The sequence below is a fragment of the Mandrillus leucophaeus genome, unplaced genomic scaffold, assembly GCF_000951045.1.
Source record: "Mandrillus leucophaeus isolate KB7577 unplaced genomic scaffold, Mleu.le_1.0 Scaffold439, whole genome shotgun sequence".
NCBI lineage: Eukaryota > Metazoa > Chordata > Mammalia > Primates > Cercopithecidae > Mandrillus > Mandrillus leucophaeus.
Genome location: NW_012104687.1, coordinates 461,242 through 473,014, shown reverse-complemented (window position 1 = coordinate 473,014; position 11,773 = coordinate 461,242). Strand labels below are relative to the sequence as shown.

At 55.9% G+C, this 11,773-nt stretch overlaps 1 protein-coding gene across 1 annotated transcript in view; it reads right to left on the bottom strand.

Moving 5' to 3' along the window:
• FAM131C (family with sequence similarity 131, member C) overlaps positions 1 to 1,069 on the bottom strand; it is a 6,984-nt gene extending 5,915 nt beyond the window's left edge. The window contains exons 1-2 of the mRNA XM_011993953.1: positions 856 to 1,069; positions 361 to 476 (exon numbers count right to left, since the gene is read on the bottom strand). Coding sequence (XP_011849343.1) covers positions 361 to 476; positions 856 to 1,000 — 261 coding nt within the window. The 5' untranslated portion in view covers positions 1,001 to 1,069. The remainder of the gene's footprint in view (positions 1 to 360; positions 477 to 855) is intronic.
• Between the last annotated feature and the right edge of the window lie 10,704 nt (positions 1,070 to 11,773).

Below are 11,773 nucleotides of genomic sequence, written 5' to 3'. Positions count from 1 at the left end.
ATAAATTATAATATATAATTTTATATATTACATAACTTATATATAACATTCGTGAGGCTGCTCAGGAGTAGTGGGCTGGTAGCAGAATGTGTTGTCTGCAAGGCAGCGTTAATTTGTGCAGGAAGACCTTCAGGATGGACGGTCTTCTAAACAAGCCTAGTCCAGCCCCTGGATGCTCAGCCCAGTCCAGCCTCTCATGCTGCTGAATATCAGGCCTTAGGGCCCCTGGTCCCACAGGGAGAAGAGTGTTTGGCAGGGAAGGAAGGAGACTGGAATGGATTCTGCTCCCTGCGGGGAGCTGTAAGGGACAGGCCGGGAACTGGGGCACAGGCAGCACAGGGATGAAGAGCAACCAGTTACCTTGCCAGTGACATGGTCTACAGCCACGGTGGGAGTGTGGCCCGAGGGCAGGTCTGGGTTCAAGGGGTCCGTGCCCTGGGGCATGGGGCAGTCCTTGTGGGCACTTGTGAACAGGTCTGGAAATAAGAGCAAGAGGAGGAACTCAGCAAAGCCCAGCCCTCTCTTGCTTACAAGGCATGTTCAAGGCCCCCCCATAAGATGGGTGTGGCCTTATTTTTATCCAGCATCATTGTAGAGGAAGCTGACTCAAGTCCACAGCAGGGGAGGGGTCCAGCCAGATGCCCTCCTGCCTGTGCCCCTCAGCGGGAATCACTGGCCTCATCTTCATTTTACCCCCTTTTCGCAATTTCTAGGACCCACACTCCAGCATGTTTTTGGCCTCGTGGAGATGTTTAATCCATTTGCCCTGGTATTTCCCGACTAGCTCCTCTTTTGCTCCTGGCCCAGCTGACCCTCCAGCACGGCCTCTGAGCTGTCTCTCGCAGACGCCCTTACCTCTCACCCGGGTTTGAGTCTGACCCTCTTGCCCTGTGCCTGGATCTGAAGAGCTAAATGTTGCTGGAGAGAGTGACTGCCACGTGCTAGATTGTAGCCCCAGCCTCCTGTGGGATGCTGCCCGGATCCTTCCCTGTTTCTCCATTTCCTGCTGCCTTTGTTTCCTGCCAGGCTGACAACTTCACCCCAATCTTCCTTCTCAGATATGAAACACACTCCCTCCCCTACCCCACACACTGCTGGGGGCTTCTGCCCCCACTCACTGGGTCCAGGATCCTTGGAAAGGTTTCACCTGGATCATTCCCACCCAAATCACCAGAGCCTGCCTGCACCTTTGCCCACATCGTCACCTTTCCCTCCTGCAACGAAGGAAGAGCTGTTCCTGCTGCACCCAAGACCTTCTGGCGCATCCACCCAGGGCTGGGTCCTGCCCCTGCCCTCCCCTCAGGGGCTCTGCTCTCCCTCCTGCGGAGTCACTGCTCTCCACTCCGTCCGCCTTGAAGCATTCAGCCAGCACGGCATATGCTGCCATGCTTCTTGGGCTCTGGATGTTCTCCCGCATTCTCACTCCTCTGTCCCCTTACCACTGGGTGGGGCCATCAGCATCCCAGCATCTCCTGTCTTTTGAGAAGCTTGTGACCACTGTTTCCCTCCAGCGACTTAGCCGTTCCTTTGCTCCCTTCTCGCCGGATGTGCAGAGAGCTGTGTCCCACCTCTACTTCCTCGTCCTCCAGTTCTCCTCCACCCATTCCAAGCAGGCTTTCATGAGGCAGCCCTTGCCAAGCTGCCAGGAACCTCCATGGGGCCAACTCCAGTGGGGGCCGCTCCAGCCTCTTCTTGGAGCTAGAGCTGTGCAGCCTGCCTGCCCTCTTGAGCCTCGCTCTCATCCTGGCCTCCGGCCTCTCTGGCTGCTGTCCTGGGTCCCCTCTGTGGCTCCTCCCTGGCTCACCCCTGCCCATTGGCTGGCACCACACTTCCGTCCTGGCCCTTCACCACCCTCTCTCCCCAGGAGGCCTCACCTTCGTGTTTCCGCTGCCCACTGCCCATGTGCACACCTCCAGCCCTGACTCCTCACTTGAGCTCCCAACTGAGTTTCCAGCTCTCTACATGGATGCCCAAGGGGCACCTCAAGCACACCTGGACAAAAGAGGACTCCCAAATCCGGGTCTACCTTCCCCCGGTCCCCCACTGCACCAACTACAACCCTAGGAGTTCCTCAGGGTCCTGCCTTCCCCCATTCTCCCGGGGACCACCCAGTAAACCGGCAAATCCTATTAGCCCTCTCCTAGGTCTATCCCAGGTCTCCCCGCTCCCTTCTCCCAGGGCTCCCCTGCTGCAGGCATCCTCCCTCCCTGGAAGACAATGGTCCCTGCGCTCACTCTCTGCCCGCCAGCGGAGGGACTTTATGCTCTAGGCCAGATTGTGTCACTGGGGTTAGGGGACCATGTGGGTGCTGTCCCCAATTCCCCTGGATTCCTTTTTCTTGTTTTTGCCCCCATGCCCTGCATGGCTTCTAAGAGGCACCACCTGTGGCTCTTTTACAGGGGCTGCCCTAGGTAAATTTCTGTTGGCCCCACCTGGAGCAGCCCCAAGCCAATGACTGCCAGGTGCAGGACTCCTTTGTCTGGGATCAGAAAATTCCCCTTCACTTACCCTCCAGAGTACCCTGCAGGATGAGGCCTGAGGCCAGGCCTGAGACCACCCCACTGCCTGGTTGGCCTCCTCTATCCTCCTCTCGCTCCGTTCCCTACTGGCTTCGTCTGGAAGGTTCACCTCATATCAGTTGTACCCAAATCCTCATTTCAGGAGCAGCTTCTGAGGAGCTGCTCCAAAGCTCTCCGAGTCAGGGCCTGGAGCCAGACTGTCCTGTCCAAATCCCAGCTCCACCCTTACCACCTACGAGACCTGAGCAAGTGCCTTCCCCTCACCCATTTCCTCATCTGTAGAGTGGGCCATTGAAGGAGACTGTTCTTGTTCTTCAGGAATTGTCTAGTGGGATCCAAAACTGAGAACATGGAAGCCTTGAAGCCCCTGTGTTTCCAAGCAAACCACTGTCGCCAGTGGGGAGGGAGATGACCCCATCTCTAATGTGGCCGAAACGGGCTCTGCAACCCCAGCCATCAACCATCCTTCTGACTCCAACCAACCACATCTCCCCACATGCTAACAGGAGGTTCCCAGAGGATCACGTGCAGAAATGTGGGATGCCTGCAGAGGCAGATGTGGCCCCAGTTAAATGTCTCTATAATCAGTGAGAGACAGCAGGCGGGGTAGGTGGGGGCGAGGTGGGCCGGGAAGCAGCCAGCCCTCCAGCTTGTGCTATGGCAAGGATCGTGAGATGTTCAAAGCAAAGCAGGCAACTAGGAAGGAGTCCTGGCTAGGCCTCACTGGGACCGCTAAGAGGGTTGCTTGCAGGGTGAGGGGACCACAGCCCCCATGCTGCAGGGGGAGCACTTTAGGAGGAGAGGGAAGTTGGGCAGGGAGTGGAAGAGGTCAAGCCAGGTCAGGCCTCCCATGACAGGGGCTCTATAGTCAGCAGCCCCCACCCCCCCACACCCAGATGGCTCCCCAGAGAACTCACACATGCTAAGCTGGGAGATCCAGGCCCCCCCATTCCACCTCACCCCCACCACTGTCCCCTGTCACTCCCCTCTGGCCACCCTGATCCCTCTCCTGGGGCGTCCTCAGAGCTGCCCAGCCACACCTGCCTCAGGGCCTCTGCACTGGCCGTCTCCTCCCCACGCCCAGAGCTCCCTCCTCCCAGACACCCAGGGGTTCACTCCCTCACTCCACACAGCTCTCTGTTCCAATGCTGGGACCTCAGCGAGGCCTCCCCCAATGGTCTGATTTACAGCCGACCCTTTCTCGGTCCCCATCCTGTTTGGGACATAGCTCCCATCTCCCTCCTCATCGCGGGTGTCCATCTCATTCATTGAGTCTCACTAGGATATGAGCTCTGCAAGGGCTGGGCCCTTGTCTGTTTCCTTCACCACAGCCACCTCAGCACCTGCCATAGGGCCTGGCACACATAGACACTCATTGCATATTTGGGTAAGAAGGAAGGCATGAATATTTGGGTGCCTGCCACACAGACGTCTCAACAGTGAGCTGGTGTTGGTCAAGGGAGACCCTAAAGCCCCTGATAAAATAACCATGTCTTGACCCTTTCTCTGAAATCCCTCATGCCACACCCCAGCATGCCAGAGGAAAAAGGAATGCCAAGAGGGGATAGAGGTCGGCAGGGTAGAGATCCCACTGTGGCCCGCAGGTCACCAGCCCTAGCTGGCAGGGGAAGGTGGGCATTCAGTTGAAGGTGAGATTAAGGATTCCTTTTATTTTCTTTTCCCTTCCTTCCTTCCTTCCTTCCTTCCTTCCTTCCTTCCTTCCTTCCTTTTTTCCTTCCTTCCTTCCTTCCTTCTTCTCCTTCTCCTTTCTTTCTTTTCTTTCTTTCTTTCCTTTCTTTCTTTCTCTTTCTTTCTTTCTTTTTTTCTTTCTTTCTTTCTTTTTTTTTTTTTGACAGAATCTCGCTCTGTCACCCAGGCTGGAGTGCAGTGGCGCAATCTCGGCTCACTCTAACCTCTGTCTCCCAGGTTCAAGAGATTCTCCTGCCTCAGCCTCCCGAGTAGCTGGGATTATAGGCACTCACCACCACACCCAGCTCATTTTTGTATTTTTAGTAGAGACAGGGTTTCACCATGTTGGCCTGGCTGGGCTCGAACTCCTGACCTCAAGTGATCCGCCCACCTTGGCCTCCCAAAGTGCTGGGATTACAGGTGTGAGCCACCGCGCCCAGCCTGAGATTAAAGTTTTCATCCCAACTGGATTAGATTTAGTTTGCAAAAGAGACCATAGGTTTCTGGGATCTACCCAAAGGTAAGCAGGTGAGCTAGTCAGGGAAGCTGGAGGCAGAGACTGGAGCCAAGGAAAGATCTTATTGAGCACTCCATCCATGACCCAGGCAGGCCTAAGGAGGTGAGAGGCCTAAGGAGGAGATCCCACCCCATGGGGTCACGTGGGCTGAGCCATGTGCCTGCACACCATAGCACTCAGCTCATCTTGTTCTTTTTCCTGAGTCCCTGCTGTGTGACTCTGAGCTAGTCCTGCCCTTCTCTGGGCTCCAGGGCCTCCATTTCTACAAAGGCCATGTTGTCCAGGCCCTTCAAAGGCAATGTTCAAACTAGGGGTGCATCTTTCAGTGGGTCATGCAGCCATTTATTGATTAGGCCTTATTTACTGGAATAGAATGGAAAATATCAGAGCCCACTGCAAGTCACGTTAAGTATCACTTTACGAAGCTTCTGTTTATGCAGACACAAGTCTGTGCAGATGTGTGTGCACAACACACACACACACTCACAGTAAAAATTTTCTGGGTCATGATGCAAAATATATTATTCCTATGGCTCCAGTCAAAAAAGTTTGCAAGTTGCCAATCTTGAGGTTCTGGAAATTCTGCACGTCTTGGACAAGCCAGGGCCCGCCAAGGTACAGACAGGTGGTACTGGCCATAGGCTGACCCCGGGAACTTGAGAGGCGTTAGGGTATTTCTAGGACCCCTGGCCACCCCCTGAAGCTTTTTTACAACTCTCCAGCCACAGACCAGGGAGCAAGGTTGATGGGGAGGGGAGCCGGGCACGGAGGAGGCTGATGGTGCTGCCAAAGCCTGGCAGAGGCATGACTTGAACAAGGTCATTCGTTGAGATGGTTGTGGGCTTGGAGGACTCCTGGCTCCCACCCACTCCCCAGTCCGCCTGGCTCCCCACCTCAGTTGGGGTTCGGGTGTCTCCGCCAAAGCTGCCTGCTCCCCCTGAGGACTTTGGCCCCGTGATGTCACAGGCTGGTTGCCATGGGGACGTCAGGTAATGAACCAGCCCAGGGTGAAATCACAGGCTATTCTTCGCCCAGCTGGGACTGGTGGCCACGTCACCACTGGCAACTGGAAAAACACAGAGTGTCATGTGGCGTGGGGGCTGGGAGGCAGCCCGAGGGGACCGCTAGCACCTGCTCCTGTGGCTCCCTCTCCCAGAAGGACACCTCCTTTCTTTCAGTCCACATCCTACTCTCCTGACCTCAAGGTCAGAGATCCCTTCTCAGACCTGCTCCCTCCCCCACCTCCTCTGTCCACAAGAGTGACAGGCTTCTGGTTGCCATGGCAACCTGAAGAGTGCCATCTTGATCCTTCAAGGAGAGGGTGTCAACCAGATGTCTCCTCCATCCCTCTGTCTTCAACCAGAGCTTCTCCTCTGCATCTTGAGGGTGCTTCCTGCCTTCCTATGCCAGATCCTCTTCAAACTGCTTTAGAGTCTAACCTCCCAGACAGTTCCTCCTGATGTCCAGCCTAAACCCCTCTTGTTGCCGTTCCCATACTCGTCTTCTCTACTTGATCCTTGGGTGAGTCTGCAGCACAAACCCTCAGGCTCCTCTCATCTGCTTCAGGGTCTTCCAACTCCTTTAAGCCGTTCTTTGGGGCTCTGTGTCCCAGCCCATTAGTCACCATGGTTTCCATCTACCCCAAGAGTGTCTCCCAGGGCTCTGTACCCCAGAGGGCAGAGAGGGACCACGTTTGACTCTGCAGCAGCCCAGGGAGGGTAAACATCCTCTTGAAACCACACAGGAACTGAGCAGCAGCCTGGGGTCAAAGTGTCCCCTGATGCTCCTCCCCGGCCAGCCTCGGCCTTCTCCGCTCAGCTTCTCAGGGCACCTGTAGCCGATGCGGCCCCTCCAGCCAACCATTGCTGGGGTATGTACTGCCCAGCTGTGACGTGCCGGGCTCTGCCCTTGGCTCTGAAGAGAACATAAGCGGCCAAGGCATTCCTCTTACAGTCCCTGAGCTGGGTTTAAGTCCCAACTTCTCACTTTCTGCTCAGGGGGTGGGCATGCGACTTAGCCCCTGTGAGCCTTGGATTCTCATCTGTGAAATAATACCAGCCCGGAAAGGGCTGCAGCAAGGACGAAGCACCTACCACAGCAAGCAGTCTGTAGGCAGCAGCCGCTCCAGCCCTCTCCCCTCAGTGTCTCTTTCTGGACAAGGGACACATCTTAGTCAGCCACTCCTCTGGTCTTGTCCCCAGGGCTGGAGCTGGCCCTGGAGGCTCCGCAAAGGGAAGCCCTTGAGGGTGAGTCCTTGGCCTCTCTGCCTGTTGAATCACTGCCAGGGGAGTAGGCCACAGAGCTTGGCAGAGGCCAGGCCTTGAGTGGACTGAGTGTCCCCTCCCTCCCTAGGATGTTTGTTTACGGGTCACCTGAGCCGTGACAGTAGCTCATCCATGCGTTGGCTCAGCTCAGAGCTCTCCAAGGGGGTCCCTTTCCCTCCCTGTGCAAGGATGGAGAGAGAAAATGGGCTCCTCCCCGGAACTTCCACACACTCCAGCTCCTCCCTACTTCCTTCCCCAGGCTCCCTCCCATCCTGTGACCTGGTCTCTGGGAACATCTTGCTCTAGCCTCACCTCTCCCAAGCAACCTGCCCAGATTGGCCTCTGCTGGATTAGGTGACTCCCTCACCTGTGGCCCTAATGGCCAAAGTCTGGCCTGCAGTGATTTGCCGCCACTGTTTACTGAGCAGGTGCGACAGTACTGTGTCAGGTACTGTCCTAGGCCTATTCACCCATGATTTCTCATTTAACCCACACAACAATCCTGCAAAGTAGGTATTATGCCCATTTTACAGATAAGGAAACGGAGGCTCAGAGAGGATAAATCACTTACGCGAGATCACCCGCTAATAAGCAGCAGAGATGAGGGTCACACTTTGGCCCGTGTGAAACTCCAAAGCCTGTGCCCCAACCACTAAACAGGGGTGATCTCCAGACAGGGTCCTCGGGTCATCCTTCCAAGGGTTCATGCATCCTGCCTCCCCCATTAGACTACTCCACGGACAAAGCTGTACCTCTCTCATCAGACTGTGAGCTCCTGAAGGGCAAGGTCCCACCTACCCTTTCCTCAGTCCCTGGTATAGGACTGCTTGGAAACTATGGGTGGCTCTGGTGGGTCCCCTTAGAGCTTGTGCCTTCACCCAGACATGACCAGATGTCTGATTTTCCAGAAGAAAATTCTCGGTCTCTCGTTTCTACTCTCACGTCTGACCCCACCAGCCCCCAGTGCATTGGAGACCCCCAGTGTGGGGCCAGGAGGCTGATCAGTTGGCCTGGAGGAGATGGCTGGGGCATGAGTGGGCAGGCAGAGTGGTTATGGCACCAAGGGCATGGAGTGGGTACTGAGCCCCTGGAACTGGAGAGAGGCAGGGCAAATATTCCTCTCTGTTCCATACAGACTGCCACTGGTTGCAGAGCCCCAAACAAATAGGGACCATTCAAGTTTTCCAAGAGATTGTTTTTCTAAGCACTGGCCGTATACTGAGCACCTCTTTTTGTTTTTGAGACAGGATCTTTGTTGCCCAGGCTAGAGTGCAGTGGAGCAATCACAGCTCACTGCAGCTTCGACCTCCAGGGTTCAAGCCATCCTCCTGCCTCAGCCTCCCAAATAGCCGGGACTACCAGCGCACACCAACACACCTAGATAATTTTTTAAAAGTTTTTTTGTAGAGATGAGGTTTCACTATGTTGCACAGGCTGGTCTTGAACTCGTGGGCTCAAGTGATCCTCCCACCTCAGCCTCCCAGTGTTTAGATGATAAGCGTGAGCCACAGCACCTCTCTCTCTATAGGGACATAAGAAAGCAAAGGACAGGGTTTCCACACTCAGGCTCTGGGGTCGCACTGACCTGGATTCAAGTCCTGCCTCTCCATGCCCTGGCCATGTGACCTGAGGGAAGACCCTCCCGTTCTCTGAGCCCCATGTCCTTTGTCACAGGGTTGAATGAGAACTAACTAGGTCAGGAGAGCAAAGGCCCAGCCCGGCTCAGGATAAGCGCTCAACAAACGGTAGCTTAAAAATAGATAATGAACACAAAATAGCTCCTGGAAACAGCATTTGTTCCCTTAATCTGGTCCCAATCACTTTCTCAATGTCCTCAGCACCTCGAGTGCCTGCCACCCACTGCCTTTCCCATGAGGCAGGACGCGGCTAAAAACCTCCGTAGGTTTCCCCTTTCAGCCATGAAGGCCTGTATTAGCTGTCTGCACAGACAGGTAATAAAAATTAAAGGCCGGGCGCAGGGGCTTACACCTGTAATCCCAGCACTTTAGGAGGCTGAGGTAGGAGGATGGCTTGAGGCCAGGAGTTTGAGATAAGCCTGGGCAACATAGTGAGAGCCTATCTCTATTATAATATATACAATATTAACATTAAAAGTAAAAATGAGACCGATAGCTAATATGTACGAGTGCTTACTATGTGTTGGGTACTGGTCTGAACGCCTTACATGAATTAAGCCATTTAGTCCGCCCAGCAACCCTATGACATCAATAATATTATAATTCCCATTTTAGAGATGGGAACACTGAGATACACACACAAGGTCAAGTCACTTGCTGAAGTCACAGAGCTAGTAAATGGTGGAGCCCTGCTTCCTATTCTGCACTCCTAGCCTCTCTACCAAGTATGCAGATGCTAACTGCTGCCAATGCTGGGATGGGGTGATTTTCCCAGGTGTGGCCTGACCTAGGTTTTGGGGTTTGGCTGGATGGCCCCGGCTGGGTGCAAGCTCTGGGCTCAGTATGGGCATCAGCCTGAGGCCTGCAATCCTTGGCCTTGGCCAAGGGTGGACGCACTCCCTTCACCCTTCCTTCTGCAGCAGTGCCTACCTGGCCTAGGAGGCACTCAGCACTCAGAGGCTACGATTAGCAATCGATTGCCGGTGCAGGGGCCAGGTGGGGGCACAGGAGCCCACAGGAGCCTGCAGCTCCAGGAGAGTAGACAGGTGCAGGCACCAGGGCCGAGGGCTGGCTGTGAGTGCAGAGACTGAGGCCCCAGCCTGTGGAGTCAGCATGCCGTGGTTTAAATCTTGGCTTATCCTTTCCTAGCTGTGTGGCCCTGGACAAGTCTCTCCACTGCCCTCTGCCTCTGTTTTCCCACTCGTAAGACGGGGACTGTGTTCATATATAACCCAAACTAGCTTTATCTGCCTAAAACTTTCAGACTAGTATGCACTCGGAGAGCATCAGTGAGGAGGAGAGAGCTGGGTGGGTCAGTGATGCAGCCACCCAGAGTCTCTGGGACCCTGGCCGTCCCCTGCCCACGTGGCTCCCCATACTATTTTCACCTCAATCCAACTTTTTGGGTGCATGTTGAGACTGTCAAGGGCCCCATCTTCTCAGGAGGGGGACAAGGCTGGACTGTACAACTAGATCTGGGGGGCACTGGGGAAGCCCAGGCTGCAGAAGGAAGGGTGGAGGGAGCGCATCTTGGCTGCTGTGGCCCCAAAGAGCCCTGGCAGAGGGGGCAGTGGAGGGACCCCCAGCTGTGGGGTCAGAGGACCTGGGCCCCAGCCTCTCAGGGTGACCTTAGCAGGCGTCTCTTCCTCCTCAGCCTCTGTTCCGTGCTCAGTGGGTCCTCAGCTCAAAGGCCAGTCCACTGGGGCTGGGATCCCAAGGTGCCTGGCATGGGGTGGCCAAATGAAGGGGAAGGGACCTGGCCACTGAGGAAACACTCAGATCCCCTCCACCTGGAGCCAGAGACTGCCTAGAACCTTTGGGGTTTCTGGAGCCTGGTGCTCCTAAAGAATCCTTAGCACTCCTCACTCTTCAAACTCCCTTCCCCTCCCGCTAGGCTGCAGGCCTCATGGACCAGGTGCTGTGCTGGATTCCTTGCTGCTGGGTGCCCAGCATGCACACGGTGCCTGACACATGGCAGCTATCATGTTAATATCAGCTTTTGCATAGGTAAGTAAAGGAACCTCACACAGCCTAACCCTGTACCTTCCCCTTCCCCAGCCGCGATTCCGCCCGATACCTCCCAGAGACATCCTGAGCCACTTACCTGAATGCCCACAGGAACTCCTGAGCAGAAGCCCTTAGAGTCCAGAGGATCGGGGAAGGGCGTTACGCTCCCTGCTCAATACCCCCAGGACAAGGTCCCCTCTATTCTGGGTAAGCTACTAGGGTTGATGGGTGTGGTGGTGGTCAGTGGGTTTGGCCTCAGCCTGCAGAGCCTGAACCAAGGCCAAAGCCACCCCCACTCCCAGCCACACCCCCCTGATCCCACTGTGGGGTGAACAGACCAAGGTGGGAGAAGAGCTCAGCCCAATTGCTTGTCTAAAATGTTGCCCAGCGGCCTGTTGGAAAGCTGGTGGTGATGGGTGGGGGTGGAGGTAGGGGGCTCCAAAGACCAACCTGCCCATCCCCCAATCTCTGTGCAAGACTCTGTGTCCCCTACTCACCCATAGAAGAGGCCAGGGCCTGCCCTGGTCCCCCAGGCAAGGGCAGGTCCCTCCACCTCCCTGGGTACCACCTCAGGGAGAGCAGAGGGTGACAGGTCAGACACAAGAGAGAAAGACTCAGGCGGTAACTGGGAACATCAGCTGTGCTCTGGCCCTTCTGTCCCCTGACCAAGGATGGGGGTGGGGAGGAGGATTAGGGATAAGGGTGGGGGCAGGGGAACCTTCTTTATAACCTGTTCCCCACCATTAACCCTTTCCTGACAACAGCGTTCAGGGACTCTGCAGATGGGGTCACCCGGTAAGAGGTGGGAAGGGGCTGTGGGGGTGAGCTGGCAAGGCCTGTGTCTTGGGGAAGGGTGGGACGGGGAGGGTCTGCTAGTTCTCCCCGTGCCCCGCAGTTCCTCCGCGAAGCCAGGAAGAACCGGAGCCTCCCTCCCCTCCCAGGCACCCGGCAGGGGGTGTGTGGCTGTAGGGATGAGAGCGCGGCACTGGACCCTGCTTCGTGTCACCTGCGGGGCTGCAAACCGGGGCGGAGATGCAGTGAGCTCTGCACGTGCACTCTTTGCGCTGCTCCCCGCCCCCCACCGTCCCCAGCCCTGTCCCCTTCAGGACGCCGCGTCCTCGGGGATGCGGCCGGGCTGTG